The 21,474-nt window shown below is 42.4% G+C and overlaps 1 protein-coding gene, 1 long non-coding RNA gene and 1 pseudogene across 4 annotated transcripts in view; 2 read left to right on the forward strand and 1 right to left on the reverse strand.

The window, feature by feature from the left end:
* Window positions 1-9,093: 9,093 nt before the first annotated feature.
* On the forward strand, window positions 9,094-15,890 carry LOC112305114 (5-hydroxytryptamine receptor 3C). Of its 2 annotated transcripts, none has more exons than XM_024560787.3 (9): window positions 9,094-9,294; window positions 10,509-10,675; window positions 11,321-11,365; window positions 11,836-11,945; window positions 12,225-12,394; window positions 13,223-13,383; window positions 13,965-14,169; window positions 14,358-14,573; window positions 14,705-15,890. In XM_024560787.3, exons 1-9 carry the CDS (start codon window positions 9,228-9,230, stop codon window positions 14,932-14,934), a joined length of 1,371 nt encoding a protein of 456 aa, XP_024416555.2. In that variant the 5' UTR covers window positions 9,094-9,227; the 3' UTR covers window positions 14,935-15,890. The 2 variants fall into 2 exon arrangements, with proteins under 2 accessions (XP_024416555.2, XP_045054554.2); XM_045198619.2 differs by having other exon boundaries at window positions 10,509-10,636.
* A 1,425-nt stretch (window positions 15,891-17,315) lies between these two features.
* Window positions 17,316-21,474, reverse strand: part of LOC123480174 (uncharacterized) — a 29,131-nt gene continuing 24,972 nt past the window's right edge. For both annotated transcript variants that reach the window (XR_011650858.1, XR_011650857.1), the window contains exon 4: window positions 17,316-17,590. This is a non-coding gene — a long non-coding RNA (uncharacterized lncRNA). The remainder of the gene's footprint in view (window positions 17,591-21,474) is intronic.
* Window positions 19,736-20,388, forward strand: LOC112305121 (eukaryotic translation initiation factor 4E pseudogene; annotated as a pseudogene).

The following is a 21,474-nucleotide window of genomic DNA, read 5'->3' on the forward strand; positions in this document are numbered from 1 at the left end:
TTGTCTAATGGTTTATCAGTCAACTTGTGGAAGTAGAAGATGGGAGAGAAAGGGCCACATTTATCACAAAGAATAGAAGAGGAATAACCTCCTAAATCCAGTTATCCTGGATTTCAGAAATTAACAGTGTGTCAGAACCAGGCATCTCCGGCTTAAAGAGTGAAGCCTTTTGTCACCACCTGACACATGACTCACTCATCATTAAGCACTTAGAGTGTTAATATATATAATCCCGAACTACTGTTAACTGTGTTGCAATGAGTTGATCTGCCTTTAATCACACTAGAAATAGAACATTAGGCCAAGGAAAGCACATTTGAAAATGGCATCTGCATTACTTGGGAGTTACACAAAGGAACTGGAAGTTTTGATTTTGAAAGTCTTTGTCTATTGGCCATCTCTCCCACTGGCTGCCTGGGGAAGTAGAGGCCCCTGTATTTGAGAACTGACACATGATTTGCTGGACACCCCAGGTTCAGAAAAGCACAGATTTGAGAGCAACTTAATTACAACTCAAACCTAATCTTTTCTTTTTAGCAACCATTCCTTTTCCTTTTTTTCATTTATCCTACTCTCTGTCTAAAGCCTAAATTTCCCAGGTCACAACAGGCTAGGAGTAAAAAGAGAGTTGTAATATTGTTCACTAAACAGTATTTTCCTGGTTCCTCCTCTCCACTGTTCTTCCTCAAACACCCCAGCTCCCTCCAGTCACCATAGATGCCCAAAGGTGGCAGAGCTGCCAATGTCCATTCCTACCCAGTGTTCTCTGCAGGCGGGAGCATCTGCCCTCTCAGCCAGTGCCCAAGCCACTGGAGGGCTGAATCCTGTAGCGCAGATGTTCCCAGCTGGATGCTGAGTCACCAGGACAACCTGTTACTTGCTCTATCCTTGCTTCCCCTTCTGCAGGCAGGAGTCCATGGGAATTGGAAATTGGAGGCAGAAATACCGTGCTGTATTCCAAATCGCTCCTTTCACTCAGGTCCCTGGTCTTTCAACTAAACTTCAGTACCTTAATTCTTCTTTTCCCCCTCTGCATTGTTTTTCCAGGAAGATCTTTGGCTCCTGATTCTAGAACCCTGTCAAATACTCCCCTGACCATCACCAGTCCTCCAGGCATGTCCAGGACCCAGTGCATGCAGAATCTAGGCTCAATCAGGAGCCCTGAATTCACCTACATAAATTAATGTGTCTGTTATTATTTTGGCAGTTCCTCAACCCACAGCTTTCTATGAAGTGGGCCTTTAGAAAGGGCACAGTATAGTAGTGCTAATATCTAACATTTATTAAGTTATTAGTATGTGGCAGGAAGCCTTCTAAGTGCTTTATATGAGTAAATACATTTAATCCTTATGGTTGCCCTATGAAATAAGAACTACAGATCTAGAAATACAAACTCAAATGTGTTTTGGAATTCGAAAATTTTTGGATTTTAAAAAGGTAACAATGGTGCATATGCTGCGTATCCTGAACAAGTCGGGTACAGTGCAGCACCCGACGAATCTAGGGTAGCAAAAACGAAACTACGAATAGTTTTGTCTGTTCAGGTCAGGTTTTGCCACCAAATAATTTGTGAAAAATCATTTGGTTTTCAAAGCTCTTTAGGTTTTAGAATTGTGGCTTTGTTTTATCATCCCAATTTTATATATTCAAATAAATGAGATGAAATAAATGAGAAAATGAAGCACAGGGAGGTGACACAATGGCCAGTGAGCTGTGGCCTACGGTTCTACAGCTAGTTAAGTGGCAGAGCTGCGTTCTGAACCTAGGCAACCTCTAGATACTGGACTCTTACCCTCTCTGCCCTCCAAGCTAAGGATGAGAACCAGACAGGTTCTCTAAGAGTCCCATGTTGAGAGGTCAATGCCACTTCAAGACTTTATCAGGTAACACGTTAAGAGAATTAAAACAGAAAGATCAAGGCCCTGATCTGGGTGCAAAATACCAGTTTTCTTTTCTATTTCTTTTTCCTCCCTCCCTCAGTTTTCCCTACTTCTCACCTCCTCCCTCCCCATCACCATCATAAATCATAACACCCAAGTTCATTGCTCCCACTTTATCCATTTCTTTCGAGAGTGTGTATTTCCCCAAATCTAATCTGGGCAGGTCATCTTACCTCTGTGTTCCCTGTGGGTTTAGTTTTTGATGCTGATACCTATTGTCAGATACTTTTAGATCTCCCACTCCTCTGCCCTGTCCTGAGACAGTCCTCACCTGGAAACTCATCGTTGACATTGTCAAGTAGCCCGTGTACCCAGTGTTTGAGCAGTTCTGAAATTATTTAAGATCAAGTTGCATCACTTTGTTTTTTCTATCCATTTTCATGGTACATATTTCTCTGCTTATTTTCTTCACATCCATTCCAAATAAGTGGCTTTAGGTTTTATTTGAATAGGAAATATGCAACTTATCCCTTTTTGACACACGAATTAAGATGCCATATCTCCTTTCAGTATGAGAAGGGCATAGTATAATTATAGTGATTTTATCTTCTCCAAAATCAAAATCCAAACATATGATCTTAACACATAACCAATAATCACATAGAACTTTTGAAACCAGAGCTTTCCCAGAAAATGGACAGGTATGGCTGCTGCCTTTCTGTTCTATCTATAACAGGATCATATGATAAGCACACTCTGTGCTAAAGATCTTTCTCTTGTTACGTACGTGGCAGACCTCTGAAAGGCTTTGCACGGTAATGTATGACCTCTTTAGAAAAATCTGCTGGCAGGCAACTGGTGCGGCCTGGGCCGTCTTGCATGGGATGACCTACTTCTGCCTCATCGCTCCTCATCTCGTTCGTTCATCTGCAGCGCTACCCTGCGGTCCTTGCACATATTTTTGTTCACCTTCTTCTTCTCTAAACCCTTACAAACAGTATTTTTCATGTTCTCTGCATTTTCATGTTTCATATGAACTGGACATGGACATTTCTTATCTCATTACCAGCTTTTCTGCCACCTCTTCCTCCAGACCTGCTCCAGGATGTGAAGTCGCAGACTTCGTTTCAAACCTATTTTTTTCTCCTACCCAATTCCTGATCCTTCCTTTGATAACCTCTCTTATTTGATCATTCACTGGCACTGGTTATTTTATATAGTAGGAAAAAATAGGATAGTACAGAGACTTTGGCATCTGGCAACCCTGGGTTCTAATCTGACCCCATAACTTGCTAGCTGGGTAACCTTGTATAAGTTGCTTCACTTTGCAAGTTTGAATTTCTTTATTTGTGAAATGGCGCTAGTAATACAGATTAAATTTTTTCTAAAACATGGATTTAAGAAAATCATTGGTAAGCGTGCAGAAACTAGAAAGCCACAGGTGCCACATAAAAGAGCACCTATTTATTACACAGGCTGACACCTAGAGAGCAAAACCAACTTCTAGGTGGGAGGCAATAGACTTAAAGAATTACAGACCTTACAGTTCTCACTTTTTAGATGAGAAAATGGAGTGGAGAAAAGTAAAATGATACATATGGGGTTGTCATATCGTCAAGAGAGCTGGGGTCAGAGCTCGGGTCTGTCAAAGTGGCAGCCGCAGGTGAGTGTTTGCCTGTGGGACTCTTTTGCCACGTGCTCTTTCAGGAGTCCCAGGACCCTCCGTCTCTCCTGGTCCAGGCACCATCACTAGCCTGACCTCAACTATACCCCATCCTGCAGTTGGCTGTTTTGGCTGCCTCCTGTACTTCTGGCTCCTGAGCCCTGGCCAGCAGTCTATGTATATGATTGCCCTCCATACGGGCTGCAAATCGACGGCTCTCACTTCCCCCTTCCACCATCTGATTCTGCCCTTGCCAGGTTACAGCTATTTTCTCAACCTGATACCCCAGGGTCCCAGATGAATGGGGCCACCAGAGGGCCATGAAGTGTGACCCCTTCCCCCCTTAGAATAAGCTAAGGAGGAAGGTGTTGGTGTCTGTGACCTGTGAAAGTACAGCTCCCATCACCACTGTTTAACTTTGGATTCAGGCATTATCTAGGCCTGGGGATTTCACTGGTGGCAACCTGGAGGCCTACTCATCAATCCGCCAGACTTCTCAGCCACAGAATAGTGAAAAGGGCAAGTAAGGAGCAATGGAATCAAACTGACCTGGGTTTGAATCTGGATTCTATCAATTTCCACTGGGTGGACACTGAACCAGATTTTGTGACCTCTCCGCACCTCAGTTTTCTAATCTGTAAAATGGGAGTAATAGTGCTGGCCCCCTAAAGCAGTTGTGAGGATATGAATACTATAAGTAAAGTCCCCAACACAGTATAAATCTCATAGCACAAACTCAATAAAATGTAGCTCTGGTGAGGCCATTCTCAGCCTGCCCTTTACTGGCAACTTAGAGGGGACAGTCAGGAAAAAAACAGTCTGGGCCCTGGCTCCAGCCCTCTGCATCCCACCTGCTTCGGACTGCTGTGCTTCCGCCAGCCCCAATCTCCACCTAACTGCACCCAAGGTGGGGCCCTCACCTCAGCTACGCCATGGGAATAGCAAGTAACTTCTCTGATACGACCTCAGGACTCCCATGAGGTTCCCAACCACCTTTCTTGCATCTGCCCAAAGGTGCCTGTGTCTCTTTCCTCACCCATAGTGAACTGTCAGGCCAGGTATTTAACTAACATTTATTAACACACACACTACTGTGTGCCACACACAGAGGGAGGGTGGGGGCAGGTAGTGGAAGACAAGATATGCTTTCTGGTCTCAATGAGCTTACAGAGCAAGAAGAGAGAGGCCCATGTAAAGAGGTGTTTCCAACTGAAGGTTCACAACTGAGTTCGTCATATGTGTCTGTGTGTCTGTGTGTCTGTGTGACAGTGAGAGAAAGAGAGGGAGGGGGGGAGAGAGGGAGGCTTCACAAAAGACTAGAAGCTTGAATTGAGCTGAATCTTTTTCTTTTTGAGTTAAGCTGAATCTTTAAGAATTTATTAGTGGAGTCCTGGCTGGTGTGGCTCAGTGGATTGAGTGCCAGTCTGCAAACCAAAGGGTCACAGGTTCAATTCCCAGTCAGGGCACATGCCTGAGTTGCAGACCAGATCCCCAGTAGGGGGCACATGAGAGGCAACCACACACTGATGTTTCTCTCCCTCTCTTTCTCCCTCCCTTCCTCTCTCTCTCTAAAAATACATAAATAAAATCTTTTTTAAAAGAGAATTTATTAGTAGAACAAGAGAACAATGGTGGAAGATGTATTTTAGGTTGAGGGAACATGGAGGAGTAAAATTACATATTGAGCCCTGACAAGTGTGGCTCATTTGGTTGGGCATCATCCCACAAAGCGAAAAGTTGCAGGTTTTATTCCCAGGCAGGGCACATGCCTGGATTGCAGGTTCAGTCCTCAATCAGGGCATGTACAATAGGCAACCAATTGATGTTTCTCTCCCTCTCTTCCTCCCTTCCCCTCTCTCTAAAAATATATAAATAAAATATTTTTGAAAATCACATATTGAGTGTTGAGATGCTATTTAGTATGCAGGGTTTTTCCATGTTAGCCCAAGGCCCATGAGCATTAGAATCAGCTGTGGATCTAGTTTAAAAATGTAAATTCTTGAGCACTACTGCCTGCAATTCTGATTTAGGGCTAAGATTCTGAGTTAGGGTCAGAGGGGTGAGGGTAAGATGCGTGAGGTAATTCTTACACATTTTAAAGATAAATACAACTCTTTTAGAATATAAAATCAAAGGCAAAAACGATGGAAAGATAGGTAAGAGTTAAGTCAGAGAGAGCCTTTTAATCATGCTAACAAGCTAGATTTCATCCTGCGGCCAGTGGTTCTCTCAGTGCGGTCCCAAGACATGTAGCCACACCATCCCCCAGAAATTTGTCGGAAATAAAAATTTTCAGCCCCATCGATCTTAACATAACTGCTAAAGACAATGGGAACCATTGAAAGATCTCAGATATAAGGAGGATATGGTCACATCTGCATTTCAAACAAATCACACAGGCTAAACAGTGGAGGGTGATGGAGAAGAAGCCAGACTTGGCGTGAGATCACTGAGAAGGTGACCAGGTGTGAAGTTAGAGGGCTTTGATGGCACCATATAGTTTCTAGAGAGACTTTTTAAAAGATTTTATGTATTTATTTTTAGAGAGAGGGGTAGGAAAGGAGAAAAAGAGGGAGAGAAACATCGACGTGTGAGAGAAACATCGATCGATTGCCTCTGGCACTCACCCCAACCAGGGACCTGGCATGCAACTCAGGCATGTGCCTTGATGGGGAATCGAACTGGTAACCTGCATCTGTGCCTCTGGCCTCAGTACCCTGAAGCTTCAGAGGATCTATTGCCCAACCCCCCTTTTCCTGCTTCCACAGAGCACAGCCATGGGGACACCAGACACTAATACCAAAAAGCTTGGAAAGGATTCTCAAGTGGCTGCTCACTTAATGTCCTAGAAGTTCTGTGGAGATAGGCCAGAAATTGCCCTACCAGTCAGAACAAGAAATGAGAGGAGAGGACACAGTGGCTATCCTATAATCATTTGGGATTAAAAAAAAAGCGTTAAGTCCCTAGGAATCCAAGTTGCTAGTGGTTGTCAATGGTGGACAATTTTACCCCCAAGTGGACATTTGGCAATGTCTGCAGACATTGTTAGTGGTTACAAATGGGGTGCGGGGATGGTGTTGGCATGTGGTGGGCCAGAGATGCTGCTAAGCATCCTGCAGTGCCTAGGACAGTCCCCCCAAACAAAGAATTATCCAGCCCAAAATGTCAACAGTACCAAGGTTGAGACCCACTGCTCTGGGCAATCCTGGGCTCATAAGAGTCTTTAACTGGCCTCAGACTTGCCCAAGGAGGCAGTTAAAGCCCAAAAATCAAAACCTCTGTCTTTAAATTTCCTGACTGAGTGCCTAAGAATCCTAGAGATCTGAGAACCCAGGATGGAGACTCCAAAGCAGCACAGAAAAAGCAGGAAGTGTGGGAAAAGTCCCTGACGTTCCCACTATGACCTCAGAATCAGCTAAGAGTGTCTGAACCGTCTCCTAATGCTGGGTCGTCATGAAAGCCCACAGCTTGGCTTATGAGAGACAGGTACTTGGAGCTGAACTGGGAATCTTAGGGACTCCCCAGGATATTCCTGGGAATGTAGGGTACAGCTATTCCTAACGGCCGTAGAAAATGATAGTCCGGCTACTGAAGCTCTATCTAAATATCACAGAAAGCTTACTAGAGAAGGGAAAGAGGAGGCAGGCATGCACAGGAGGGATGTCCAAAGCACATTTGTAACAAGGAACTCTGTCCTGGGATGAACTCTGAAAGCTGGCCTCCTAAACAAGCATTCCAGGTGCTTCATTATTTGCCTGAGATGGAGGGCTGGCCACCGTGGAAAGTACATTGTACATCCAAAGCGCTCTGACAGTAGAAAGAGACCCGATGTCCATGCTGAGACTTACATGTGAGCCTCGCACGGCTTGTTGTAAGCCACAAGCATTAGGGAACCTACAACCTGGTTATCTTAAATACTATCATTTTTACTACTTTATTTGAAAAATGGTCTCTAACTCATCATTTTAAGTGTTTCTTTGAAGGATTATCAACTGATTGTAGGTGCTCGTTTTTTTGTTGTTGTTAATGACAAAATTTATTTTTCCTGAAATTTACTGTGTTCTAAAGTAAGGTCGGGAAATACAAAGTCCAGTTGTCATCTCTCTATTTCCTTGGCTCCATATACTCCTGTCCGATATCTGTGTTGTAGGATTGGTGGGAGGATTACATAAAACAATGTTGGCAGAAAGACATCACAGTGCCTGGCATACAGTGGGGCGCTCAGTTTGCTAGTTGTCATTGCCACCGCCAGCAGCAATAGCGCCTGAGATTTCCAGACCCCTGAGAGTTGCAACTCTGACTCCCAGGCAGGAAGCGAGCCCATGCTTTCCTGTTCTGTTTCTCCTGCCTCTATCATGTCCATCTCCTGGCAGCTAAGTCTACTCTTGAGTCCAACCACTAGATTTAGCACAGTTTTTCAGCCAACCTTGGTAAAAACAAGATATACATCAACCATCTTCAGCTGCTTTCAGCAGCGCTTGATGTTAACCCTCCTTTTCTGGAGCCAAGGTCCGGTAGCCTCACCTACCTGCAGAACTCAAGCACCCCTTGAAAGTCCTTCACCTTTAGCCAGTCCAGGAGCCCAGTGCCCCTGGGCGTGTGTCCGTGTGGATACAGACATAGCAGTACATTGGTCCTACATGACAGGATGGCCCAATCCTTTGGCCAAGTTTCCAGAGAAGGAAAGAAATGATTTACAGAAAGTGTGGGGCTGAAGGACTGCACAGACGGCAAATGTCAAATGGAAGGCATCGCAGGCCCCTCTCCAGTGCGGTCCTGCTCTGCGCCCCGAAGTCAGTCCTGCCTTCCTCAGCGCTTTCTACTAGGGCTGGCAGGATCTTCCATTCCACACAAAGTTTCTTTTGTATTCTAAAAGAAACTTTACCCTTCTGCAAGAAAAAGAAATTTCCGAGACTTTCTGGAAATGTAACTAATATAACATAACAATGCTCCAATTCACTCATTTGGTGTTCGATTGTGTTTTTTATAGAGAAGTGACATAAAACTTAATATTGATATAGGCCATTAATATTCCCGTTAGCTGAGATTACTAGTTTATGTGTAACACTACTGGCAACACAAAAACATTAAAAACAGCTTGGCTATCTGCTAATTTTATGACTTCTATTATCCCGTAGTTGATTCAGAGAGTAAAAAATGTAGGCGGGACATTAATTTGAGGGAAGCAGAGAGACTGGAAAGAGAAAATCTAGTTAGGGTCTATTGGAAAAATAAAAATAATAAGTGAAGACATGAGTCAAAATTGTAATTTGGTATTTGCAATTAAATCTAATGAATACATAACAAATCCCTAAATTATTGTTACTTTTCCAAATCTGCAGATTCCCTGGCCTTAGAAGAACATAATTCTTATTTCCCTAGCCCACACCCCTCCCTAAGGCAAGTTATTTTGTTATCGATCTCAGCACAGAGCAGCCAGACAGGCGCTTCTCCCTGAGTCTTGGCCCAACTGCCTCCCTGCCTGGAGCCCGGAAGGCATACCCAGACAGGGGCAAAGCAGGACACTTCGCTGTGACATTGCTGGCCACAGCCTGTCAGCTGGGAGTGGTCACCTGTCATGAAACGTATTCAAAACCAGAAACCAAGGTGTGGTCCGAGCTCCTTTAAGCTCAAGGGTTTGGGGGCTACTGGTGAGTCCCCAGAGAAGACTTCAGAAGAGGAGCATGGAAGGGGGCTGGCCCACTGGAGGGGGACTCCTCCTCTGCCTCACTGTCAGCCTTCTGCTTCAAGGTAAGATGGGGCAAGAACAGGGAAGGCTAGAGTGTGGTTCTGAAGAACAACTAGAAATTTCCCTTGAGCACCTGGAGGACTTTAAGAATTAACACGTTAACTATTTCTTCCATGATATCTGTGTCTCGATTTCCTTTTGTTGACAGATAGAAAGGCATTCCACTGATCAGGACACACAGCCTCCCTCTATCCCTACCTGACAGGCATCTACCAAACTGCCCCATTTCACCATCCCTCCAATTCCACCTTTTCATCGACTTCCAATGTCCCTTCCTCCACCTGTCATCCCACCCTCCCTATCTCTTTTTCCTTTGATATAATATCCGTGAAAGAGTAGCCACTAATTTTAAACATGCCCTGAGGGAGTAAGCAGAAGAGCAACGGAGGGTGGGGAGACAGCTCAGGCAGAAGGAAGTGGGTATTTTGCCTCCAGGAGAGAATGTTTGTTCTCAGTCCTGACTTATACATACCTCAAATGTACTGGAGATGAAGAGGAGCAGGCAGAGAAAAAGATCACGTAAAGACGAGAATGGGGCAAAGATTCTGCTCAGGGATCACCCAGGCGGCTCCCTAGCCATGACCAAGAGACAACATCACACGAGCCACACTGCATGGTTGGCATATGGTAAATGCTCCATGGTATCGCCTAGTGGGCCCAATGCTGGAAACAAACTCCAAGATATCTGAGATGAGCAAAATAAAAATGCATAGCACCAAGTTAGACATCCATTCAGAATGCCTGCTACATATTTCCCATATCTACCTAGTTAGTGCAGTTGTTTACTTCTCTTATCTTTTTGATAAGTCAGTTCCTGCAGAAGTCCCTGAGGAAGAAGTGCAGAAGAGAAATACATGAGAACAGCCTAAACTACTGGTTTCAGGGCAGTGCTCAGCTGCGATACTAGATGGGCCCAAGAAGCTTGTGATAGGTGCACTAGAACACTCCTTGAAGTGGCTGCCATTGCACCAAGGCTGATTTGCCTATAGATTTGGGCAGGTTTTGCATGTGGACAACGCAATGGGAGTGAGGATGGAGCCCTGGCTCAGTTCACCACATCGACTTCCACCATTTGCCTACCAGACCAGCTCATCCTCTCTGGCCCTGGCAGGAAGGGCTTTGGCCTTGGGGAGTTTGGGCACAGGAAGGATTCACCTGTTCCTCCCAGTATGTCCCCTTGCAAGAGACCCTCTCTCACAGAATCTGTTCTCTACAGGAAGAGGCGACACTTTCACCATCAATTGCTCAGGCTTTGACCAGCTTGGGGTGGATCCTGCTGCCTTCCAAGCAGCATTTGACAGAAAGACCTTTCGCCCAGTCATCAACTACAGCAACCCCATTCAGGTCAACATCTCCTTCACCTTGTCTGCCATCCTTGAAGTGGTGAGACGTGGCCCCCACCTTCCATAGCTTCTTTAAAAAAAAATTATTTATTTTTAGAGAGAGAGGAAGGGAGGGTGAAAGAGAGGGAGAGAAACATCAATGTGAGAGAGAAATATCGATCAGTTGCTTCTCATACGCATCCCAACGGGGGACCAAACCCACAACCCAGGCATGTGCCCTGACCAGGAATCGAACCGGTAACCTTTCTGTTTGTGGGACAATGCTCCAACCAACTGAGCCACACAAGCCTCTATGGCTTCTAACAGGGAACAAGGATCCTATGCCCTGTTGACCCAGCATTGTACTGGTCCAGTGGTGAACAGTAGGTAGTCTGAATGGATTTCATATAAATAGAGGGGTTTCTTATGCGATGAGGAGACATAAAGAAGAAGACTGCAGTGATATATTTTTCAGGAAGGCTTTCTCCTTGACTCCTTTTCTTTCTGGATGCTCCAGAAGGAAGTGGTCTGTCTGTCAATTAAAACCTGAATTGTACCTAGATACAAGAGACAAGTAAGGAAAAGACAGTCCAACATTTACAACTATGCCTGCCTCAATAAATCAGTAAATATCAGTAAGAAGATGAGGTGGGGATGGACCAAGGCTTTTGGCACTAACAATCTTGCATGGGAATTTCTTTACCAGGATGAACAGCTCCAGCTTCTGACATCATTCCTGTGGATTAATTTGGTGAGGCAGATTCAACTCTCCCCTTCCCTCTTCCATTTGTAAGTTTCACTTGAGGAGTGACTTAAAGGTTTTCCAGTCTGAACTGCTACCCAATGTGTAAATCTTTCTGAGACCAAATAACTCCACTTAGAACTGTGAAGACACAATTCTCCCTGAGCAGCTTAGGAAGGTAGAAATGGTGACCCAAGAAAATGGCCAAATGGTTGCAAGCCAATCTATCGGTGTGTTCCTGGGCCTAAGTGGCATTAGGCTATATTTAAGATCTGCCTGAACCCAAGGTCATTCATTGATACTTTGTCAATGACACATGGCTGGAGAAAGAGAAGGAGGTAGGCTGTGGTCATTAGGGTCATGAGTGGATCATTAGGGTCATTGGTGGATCAGAGTTTAAAGAAGAACAGGAAAGTCAGGAGACGTCGACCGGACAAGCTCCATCATCCCTCGCCTGTTTCCCACTTCCCTGCCTGCAGATATGGGACAATCCTTTCATCACTTGGAACCCAGAAGAGTGTATTGGTATCAAGAAACTTACTGTATCAGCGGAAAACCTGTGGATCCCAGATATCTTCATTGTGGAAGCGTGCGTATCTGGGCTAGGGAAAGCCAGCATGGAGCCCGTCTGCAAAGAATAGCCTAGGGTCAAGTATAGGGCACAGGGACACTAAAAGATTCAGACAGGGACACAGTTTTAATTGATTGGCTCCCACAAAACACTATGAGGGGTAGATGAGACAAAATAGAGTGACATAGAGGAATAACCCAGAAGGAGAGCACAGGTGGGGAAAACCTGGGAAGAAAGGGAGACAAAAGCTGATGAAGGCACCCACAGCCTCCACCTCTCCCTCTGTCTCCCAAACAGCACGGATGTGGATCGGATACCTCCAGGTCTCTCCGCATATGTCAACAATGAAGGTCGAATAAAGTATGACAGGCCAGCGCGGGTGACCAGCATCTGTAACCTGGACATCTTCTACTTCCCTTTTGACCAACAGAACTGCACCTTCACCTTCACTTCCTTCCTCTACACAGGTGAGTGAGACAGGTTCTGACAGCTCTTTGAGATCCAGGGGAAGATATTTAAGTGGTGTAGGTATTATCAGGGAAAGCTTTGGATCAGAGTTTCTCAATTGTGGCTGTCCGCTAACGTTTTTTTTTTAAAATACCAATAACTGCATCACCCCAGAGATTCTAATTTAATCGTTCCAGGTGGCGGCTCAGTTACTGTTATTTTTATATATCTCCCTAAATTTTGCTAATGTGCAGAGTTAAGAACTACTGCTTTAATTCCTCAATGAAGTTTTAAAAAAACAAACTACTGCTTTAGATCTTGGATGGCCCTTGCCCTATGTCTGACCCTGAGCTACTGCACCTCTATAATTTTTAGCTCAACCCTTTTAACTTTAACAGCTAACACTCTTAAACCAGTAAATCAGTGTAACCAAACGCCACCAGGTATCATGTGGCAGATTTGAACAAAACAATCACTATGATGGGCATGCATGTAATTATAAAAATGATGAGCTGTTCAAGATTGATTCCACTAAAACAGCATCAGACAACTGGGGAAATGAGAAGGAAAATGGGAATGACTCACATTTTGGGTCATACCCAAAAGTCCCATAAAACCTTTGACTCACCCTTGTTTTCAACAACCAACAACAACAACAAAATCAGGGCTGCAGGCCACACGCATACGAATTGCTGGTCCTGTAACCCACTTCTGAAAAGCTTGATGCCCTGCTTTAAAAGGACAAAGAGGAAAATTTGTTGAAGAAACTCGGTGGGGGAGAAATTGACTTTTGTGGGCAGAAGGCTTAGGGACATTTTCGCACTGAGCTGCCCTGGCCTCCCTTGCAGTGGACAACATGCTTCTGGGCATGGACAAGGAAGTGTGGGAGATAACAGACACGTCTCGTGACATCCTCCAGACCCATGGAGAGTGGGAGTTCCTGGGCATCGACAAGGCCACCCGCAATCTGTTGGTGGGCAGCAGTGTATACGACCAGATCACATTCTATGTAAGTCCAGGGGTTGCCCTTTGACTTCTGGTCCAGTTGCTCTGTGATCTTCCTCTTGATCTAAGGCTCTTTGAGACACAAAAAGAAGCTTTAGAGGTGGTAGACACACAATAAGTGTACAGATGATGTGTTACAGAATTATGAACCTGAAACCTGTGTAATTTTGTGTCACCCCAATAAATTCAATAAAAAGGAAAAAATAAAAGAGGCTTTACAGGGTGAGCAGCTGCTCCCCACTCCACCCTGTACCCTAGTGGCCCTAAAGAAGGATCCCCAGGACCTCTGCCTTGCACAGAGGAGGAGCAGCTGGGCTCCTACCAGAATGGAGTAGTCACCATCTGATGGTGCCAAGGGCCCTACTTGCCGCTAAGCATCTACAGTTGTATTCCTAGCAGGCTGAACACACACACAAAATTAGAAAACATATTGGGGGCACTTCTGTAGAGGCGCATGTGTTACTTAAAGAGATCATCCCATAGACAGCCGAATAGCACGCCAGCAAGGATTAGACAAATAAACAAACAGTTGAGCTCCTGCATCAGTTAATTGCCACATTCTCCACACTCTCTCCTCCCCACCAGGTGGTCATCAGGCGCAGACCCAGACTCTATGTCATAAACCTTCTGGTGCCCAGTAGCTTTCTGGTTGCCATCGACGCCCTCAGCTTCTACCTGCCAGCAGAAAGCGAGAGCCGCGCCCCATTCAAGATAACCCTTCTGCTGGGCTACAACGTCTTCCTGCTCATGATGAATGACTTACTCCCTGCCAGTGGCACCCCTCTCATCAGTATGGCCCCTCCCACTTTCCAGGGAAGCAAAGGCAGCAGAGGACAGGGAGGGGAACCTGGAGAACCAGCTGCCTCTCCACTTAAGGGGGAAAGGGGCTCTGCAGAAAGATTTAATTTGGGGAAAGAGGCTGAAGAAAAGTGTAGAAATGAGTTGCCCTGGTTTATTTATAGTTTGCTTTGCTCTCAGGTGTCTACTTTGCTCTCTGTCTGTCCCTGATGGTGCTCAGCCTGCTGGAGACCATCTTCATCACCTACCTCCTTCACATGGCCACCAGCGAGCCCCCACCCATGCCCCCGTGTCTCCATTCCCTGCTTCTGCACTGCACCAGCCCAATGAAATGCTGCCCCACTGCTCCCCAGAAGGGAAACAAGACCCTGGACCTCCCCCCAGCCCACCTGCCTGGTAAGGAAATCAGCACTGCCCACACTTCCTCTTGCAACACCTCCACTTCTCTGCTCCTGCTTCCTTCCCTGTTCCCCTCCTTCACAGGTGATCTTTGCAGCCTATAGCTGGGTCTCTGTTTTTCTCTGTAGGGCTGAAGGAGCCTGTGGAGTTTGTGGGGAAGGTGCCAAGTCCCCAAGAGGCAGAGCTAAATGGGTCCCCTGGGTCATCAAGGGGCCAGCAGGAAGACAAAGCTCAACAGCAGCACTTGGTCAGCCTATGGGTGCACTTCAGCCACATGATGGACACCCTGCTGTTCCGCCTCTACCTGCTCTTCATGGCCACCTTTATCATCACAGTCATCGTCCTCTGGAACACCTAGATGGACATCCACATCCACCTCTTCCTGCAAACCACAGCTTGAGTTTCTCCTTGCCTTAGAGCCAGCCAGACCCTGGCCTCTTTCCTAATCTTAGCCACTTATCCCCAGTGACTACCATGTCCTCTTCTATATTCCCAAAACTTCAACATAGCCCTACTGAGTAGGTTCAGCACAGCCATGGCCCTCTCATATGCCATGGTCCTCATTCCTGCACACTTTTAGTGTCCCTCAGCCACACGTAACTTCAGAGTCCTTTATCAACAGAGGTCCAGATCAGTGGAGTCTCTCCTTGATTGACCTTCCCAATACACAACTTTCTAGGAAGCAGTGGCCCCTTGGTACATTTATGATAGGTCCATAAACACTGGGGTGGAGAGTCCTTTTGCAGAAGCTTTGATACTTCACCCTAAACAGGTGTAATATGATTTGATTTTAAGTTTTTCAGACGCTTTCAGAGTTTAAAAGAATAAAAATATCAAGTCTCATTTGCAAGTGATTACTATAAAATAGTTATAATTGCAAAATGTTCCTTTCATCATCATTTCCATTTCATTCTTTGTTACCTCTCTCATTGCTAAAATTTCTCTTTGAAATAAATATTGGGTCATTGTTTTATTCTGACAGGTTCTTCTGATTTCACAAAATCAAACAGAGAGGGCCTTCTGAATATACATGCTTGGAGGAGGGCCAGGAAGACAGTTAAGGACCTCATTTAAAAGCTTAAGTTAGGTCTTGCTGGTGTAGCTCAGTGGATTGATCATGGGCTTATAAAGCAAAGGGTTGCAGGTTCAGTTCCCAGTCAAGGCACATACCTGGGTTGCAGGCTAGGCCCCTGGTAGGGGTCATGCAAGAGGCAAACACATTGATGTTTCTCTCCCTCTCGTTCCCCTTCCCTCCCCCTTTCTCTAAAAGTAAAATCTTTTTAAAAAGAAAGTTCAAGTTAAATAAATTGTCATACTGCCACAGGATGGAATGCTCTGTAGTCATTTAAAGTGAGAATATAGATCTATGTTAATAAACATGGAAACATATCTATGACATATAAAGTGGAGAACACAAGTTACAAAACAGTATGTATACATTTTTTCTCTTAAAAAGAGAGAGACAGAAAGAGAGAGAGCACTAGAGAGGAATGAAGAGAAAATATATGGATGTCTAGACACCAAAACACGAACAAATTTTGTCCTGATTAATGGGATTATGAGTGATTGCTATTTTCTTTTATATCTTTATCTGTATTTTCTTAACTGTTCTTAATGGGCAAATATTATTTTTACTATCAAAAAATCCTATTTTAAAATTTTTAAAATATTTTTTATTTTTTAATTATAGTTGACATACAATATTGTATTAGTTTCAGGTGTACAATGCAGTGAGTAGACATCTCCATAACTCACAAAGTGATCCCCCCAATATTTTTAGTACCCACCTGGCACCATACATAGTTATTGCAACATTATTGACTGTGTTCCCTATACTGTATTTTACATCCCATGACTGTCTGTAACTACCAATTTGTGCTTTTTAATCCTTTCACCTTTTTCACCCATCTCCTCCAACCCCCTCCCACCTGGCAACTGTGAAAATATCCTATGAATCTGTTTCTGTTCTGCTTGTTCATTTATTTTATTTTTTAGATTCCACATATAAGTGAAATCATATGGCATTTATCTTTCCCTGTCTGACTTATTTCACTCAACACAATACCTTCTAGGTCCATCCATGTTGTTGCAGATGACAAGCTTTCATTGTTTTTACTCTTGCCCAGCAAAGCTATCATTTAGAATTAAAGGACAGATACAGAGCTTTCCAGGCAAGAAAAAGCTAAAATAGTTTATCAGCATCAAACCAGTATTACAACAAATGTTAAAGGGTCTTTTTCCAGAAGAATAAAAAATAAATAAAAATACGAATACTAAAATGTTAATAAATACATATATATCAATGATTACTTTAAATGCAAATGAATTAAATGCTTCAATCAAAAGACATATGGTGGCTGAATGGATAACAAAGCAAGACCTTTACATATGCCGTCTACAAGCAACTCGCTTAAGGTCAAAGCCACACACAGACTGAAAGTAAAGGAATGGAAAAGATATTTCATAAAAATGAAAACAGGGGTGGGGCAGGGGGAAAGCTGTGCTAGCACTACTTAATACCAGACAAAATAGACTTTAAAGCAAAGGCAAAAAAACAACAAGAGACAAAAAAGGACTTAGCAATTTCACTTTTGGATATTTATTCAAAGAAACCCAAAACACTAAATTGAAAAGACGTATACATCCATATGTTCATTGAAGTATTACATACAAAAGCTAAAATATGGAAGCAACTTGCATGTCTATCAGTAGATGAATGGATAAAGAAGGAGTGGTGCATATATACAATTGGATAAAACCCCCTTTAATAAAAAAAGAGAGAGAGAGAGTCCTATTAATAGTACTTTAGCCCTGGGCAGGTAGCTTGGTTGGTTAGAGCATCTCCTGATACACCAAGGTTGAGGGTTCGATCCCTGGCCAGAGAACATACAGAAAAACAACCAATGAATGCATAAATGGGTGGAACAACAGCAACAACAAAAAATAGTACTTTACACCTTCGTCAGCAGTTACCATCCTGGGGAGGATCCTCACAGCTAGCTAGGAGCAAGGCCCTGAGGAGAGACAGAAATTCAATGGGGAAGTGAAAAATACCATAGAAAAATATCTGAATTATATTTCATTTAGGTGAATACATTTCAGGGATTTATGTACATTTTTGCCTCCCCTAAGAGAATGTGCTTTCCTAAAGGTTAGGTACAATGTTTTGTCCATTTTTATAAATCAGTATACGGTACCCTGCCCTACACATCATAGGTGCTTAATACAGACTTGTTAAATGATTATATGAATGAATGACAGCCAATCACAAATCACTATTTTACTAGCTCTAAGTGTAATCCCTTTATCCCATCCTGGTATAGTTTATTTTATTTTTGTATATCTAATATGGAAAATTAGCAGCCCATTTTTACCTGTGAACTTAACTATCTTTGAGTTCTTAAAGATGTTACTTATACTCTGGTGAGGTCATTTCTGCTTGCAAATTATCTTATGTTTTCTTCTTTTCATTACTTAGAACTATTTCTCCTCTAGAAACCCATCCTTGACTTTTGCAAAAACTTAAAATGAAGAGTGTTTACCACATCTTTGAAGAATTTCAAAATTCTTAAGATCACCTTTGCATCATTTTTTTCTTTCCCATCTCCATATTTATATTTCTCTAAATGTTATGTTGTAATTTTTTTCCATCTCATCATATGTGACTTCAGGTGCCAAGGTCATTATAATTGGCAATGTCCTTTGCAAAAGAACAACCTGTTCATATGTTAGGGTTCAGGTGAGCTTTGTAGTTTAAAATATGACCTGACAATGAAGCAAAATATTTTAAGCTGGAACTGGCCTAGATATATCAGCAGAAATGTTAGGGACATTTCACACCTTAGGAAAATGTGCTCTGGTTTCTAATGACCTAATAATTTAAAAAAATTATATATATACAAATATATACATATGTAGTTATCTATAAATATTGTGAAGTAGCCCTTTTGACAATAACTTATTTCCTTTTCTTCCACTTTCTATCATAAACCTCTGTTACTCATGTGCATCGGAAATTTATGAAGTCTTTGTAAACGCCCTCTTCATTTATGACTTGATAGTTTTCTGTAGTGCTAGGCTTTGATTCCTTTCTCTCTATTTTTTGTGTATCTACTCTAAGGCTTTGCTTAGTGGTTACCGTGAGACTTATGTAATGCATCTTTGGGTTATAACAGTCCATTTTAAGCTGATAACAACTTTACTTCAAACCTATACAAAAGCTCTACATTTTATACTCCCTCCCTCCATGTTTTATGTTTTTGATGTCATAATTTACATACATCCTTTTATATTGTGTATGCATTAATAAATTATTGTCATTATGGTTATTATTAATACCTGTCTTTTAATCTTTATATTAGAGCTGTAAGTGATTTACCCACCACTATTATAATATTACAGCATTCTGAATTTGACAATATATTTACCTTTACCAGTGAGTTTTATATTTTCATATGTTTTCATTTTAGTTATTATCATCCTTTTGTTTCAGCTTCAAGAACTCTCTTTAATATTTCTTGTAAGTTTCATCTGGTGGTGATGAATTCTTTCAGCTTTTGTTTGACGAGAAATATCTTTATCTCTTTTTCAATTCTGAAGAGCAACTTTGTTAGGTAGAATATTCTTGGTTGGTAGCTTTTTTCTTTCAGCACTTGAATATATCATCCCACACCCTTGTAGCCTACAAAGTCTCTGCTGAAAAATCTGCTCACAGATACAAATCTCATTGGCTTTCAGAGCTAGATATTTTGTACCTTGACCATCAAGTGGGACCTGAAAAGTTGGGATGCTAGATGTACAGTCCAAACCCTTCACTCCTCAGGAGAGGGTTCACTCAATTATATGGTGTTGCGTTAGGGGTGGAATGTATGGTGAGAATACGTCTCCATCTTTCCCACCCATTTCCATGTCGGTATTTTCTCATTTATCTGATGTGTGGGAGTCACTCAGTTAGTTTTGGGATTTCTCTGAGATGGAATAGCTCTAGGTGACTGGGGAAAGAGGGAAGTTTAGATTCCTATGTCACTATCTTGGTCCCCTGTCTAAATTTGTATGTTATTAATTTTTTAAAAGCATTACTTAAATTACAAGAAAGCATGAGGCATCTGTTTGCTTGTTTTTGTAGAAGATAACAAGCTTATTCAAAAATATATGTAAAAATGGCAACCGTGGAAATGGAAGCCACAGTCCCTAGTCCTAATCCCTCACCTACAGAAGAAAACAGAATCTAACCAGGAGGTTACTAACCCAGAATACTATATTAAACATCCTTTACAGAACAGATGGGCACTCTGGTTTTTTAAAAATGATAAAAGCAAAACTTGGCAAGCAAACCTTCAGCTGATCTCTGAGTTTGATGCTGTTGAAGACTGTTGGGCTCTGTACAACCATATCCAGCTGTCTAGTAATTTAATTCCTGGCTATGACTACTCACTTTTTACGGATGGTATTAAGCCTATGTGAGAAACTGAGGAAAGCAAATGAGGAAAACGATGGCTAATTACATTAAGCAAACAGCACGGACAAAGTGACCTTGATAGCTTTTGGCTAGAGAGACACTGCTGGGCCTTATTGGAGAATCTTTTGATGACTACATGATGATGTATGTGGAGCTGTTGTTAATGTTAGAGCTAAAGGTGATAAGATAGCAATATGGACTACTGAATGTGAAAACAGAGATGCTGTTACATATATAGGGAGGGTGTACACGGAAAGGTCAGGGCTTCCCCCGAAGATGATGATTGGTTATCAGTCCCATGCAGATACAGCTACTAAGGGCAGCACCACCACTAAAAATAGGTTTGTTGTTTAAGAAGACACTTTCCAAGTATGCTCATAGGAGACTGCGTCAAGCAATCGAGATTTGGGAGCTGAACCAAAGCCTCTTCAAAAGCAGAGTGGACTGCATTTAAATTTGATTTCCATCTAAATGTTTCAAAGATGTAAGAGAAGTCCCATTTGCCTTTGTCTTGTATTTCTGTGTTCAGTTTTTTTAAAATTTTGGCTAGAGTGTCCACTTACCCAGTCAAAGAATTACAGTACCATCATTCCCAGAATCTATAAATGTGTCTCTGGCCCACTCTGTAATAGCTTAGGAAAATTATCATTACAAACATTTTACCCATCCACAAAGTTGAAAAAGAACTTGCATTCCTATAACTTACAGGAAAAAAGTTCTGTTTATGTTCCATTGTGAGATATGTAAACAATGTCAATAATAAAGTAATGGAATATCACTTAAAAAAGAACAAAGTCTTACTATTTATGTTCCATTATGTTGGGTGAAAAAGGTAAAGGGATTAAGAAGTACAAATTGGTGGTTACAAAATAGTCATGAGGATATAAAGTGCAGCATAGGGAATATAGTCAATAATATTGTAATAGCTATGTATGGTGCCAGGTGGGTGCTAGAATTATCAGGGTGACCACCTGGTAAATTATATAAATGTAACCACTATGTTATACACCTGAAACTAATATAAAATAATATCGAATATCAATTATAATTAAAAATAATAATAAAACAAAATGTACCCATGGAGAAAAACTGAAATATTATATAATATGTAAAATGAAAAGTTAAAGTCCTCCTATATCTCCTACCTACCACAACTAATGTCTTGGAAGTCTTCCACAGGTGTCTTCTCAAGCATAGCCAATTCACTTTCCTCCACGTAGGTAAGTGTCCTGAATTTTGCATTTATTACTATCTTAAGTTTTGTTTTAGTTTTACTGCACATGGATGCATTTTAAACTATATATTATTTGAATATATATACTTTAGAATGCACATACATGTCACATAATATCATACTTCATATATTTTGCAGCTTGTTTTTACCATTCAACATTATGCTCTTAAAATGTATTTGTATTGATGGGCAAAGTGAAGTTAAGC

Source organism: Desmodus rotundus, chromosome 2 (assembly GCF_022682495.2).
Source record: "Desmodus rotundus isolate HL8 chromosome 2, HLdesRot8A.1, whole genome shotgun sequence".
NCBI classification, from domain to species: domain Eukaryota; kingdom Metazoa; phylum Chordata; class Mammalia; order Chiroptera; family Phyllostomidae; genus Desmodus; species Desmodus rotundus.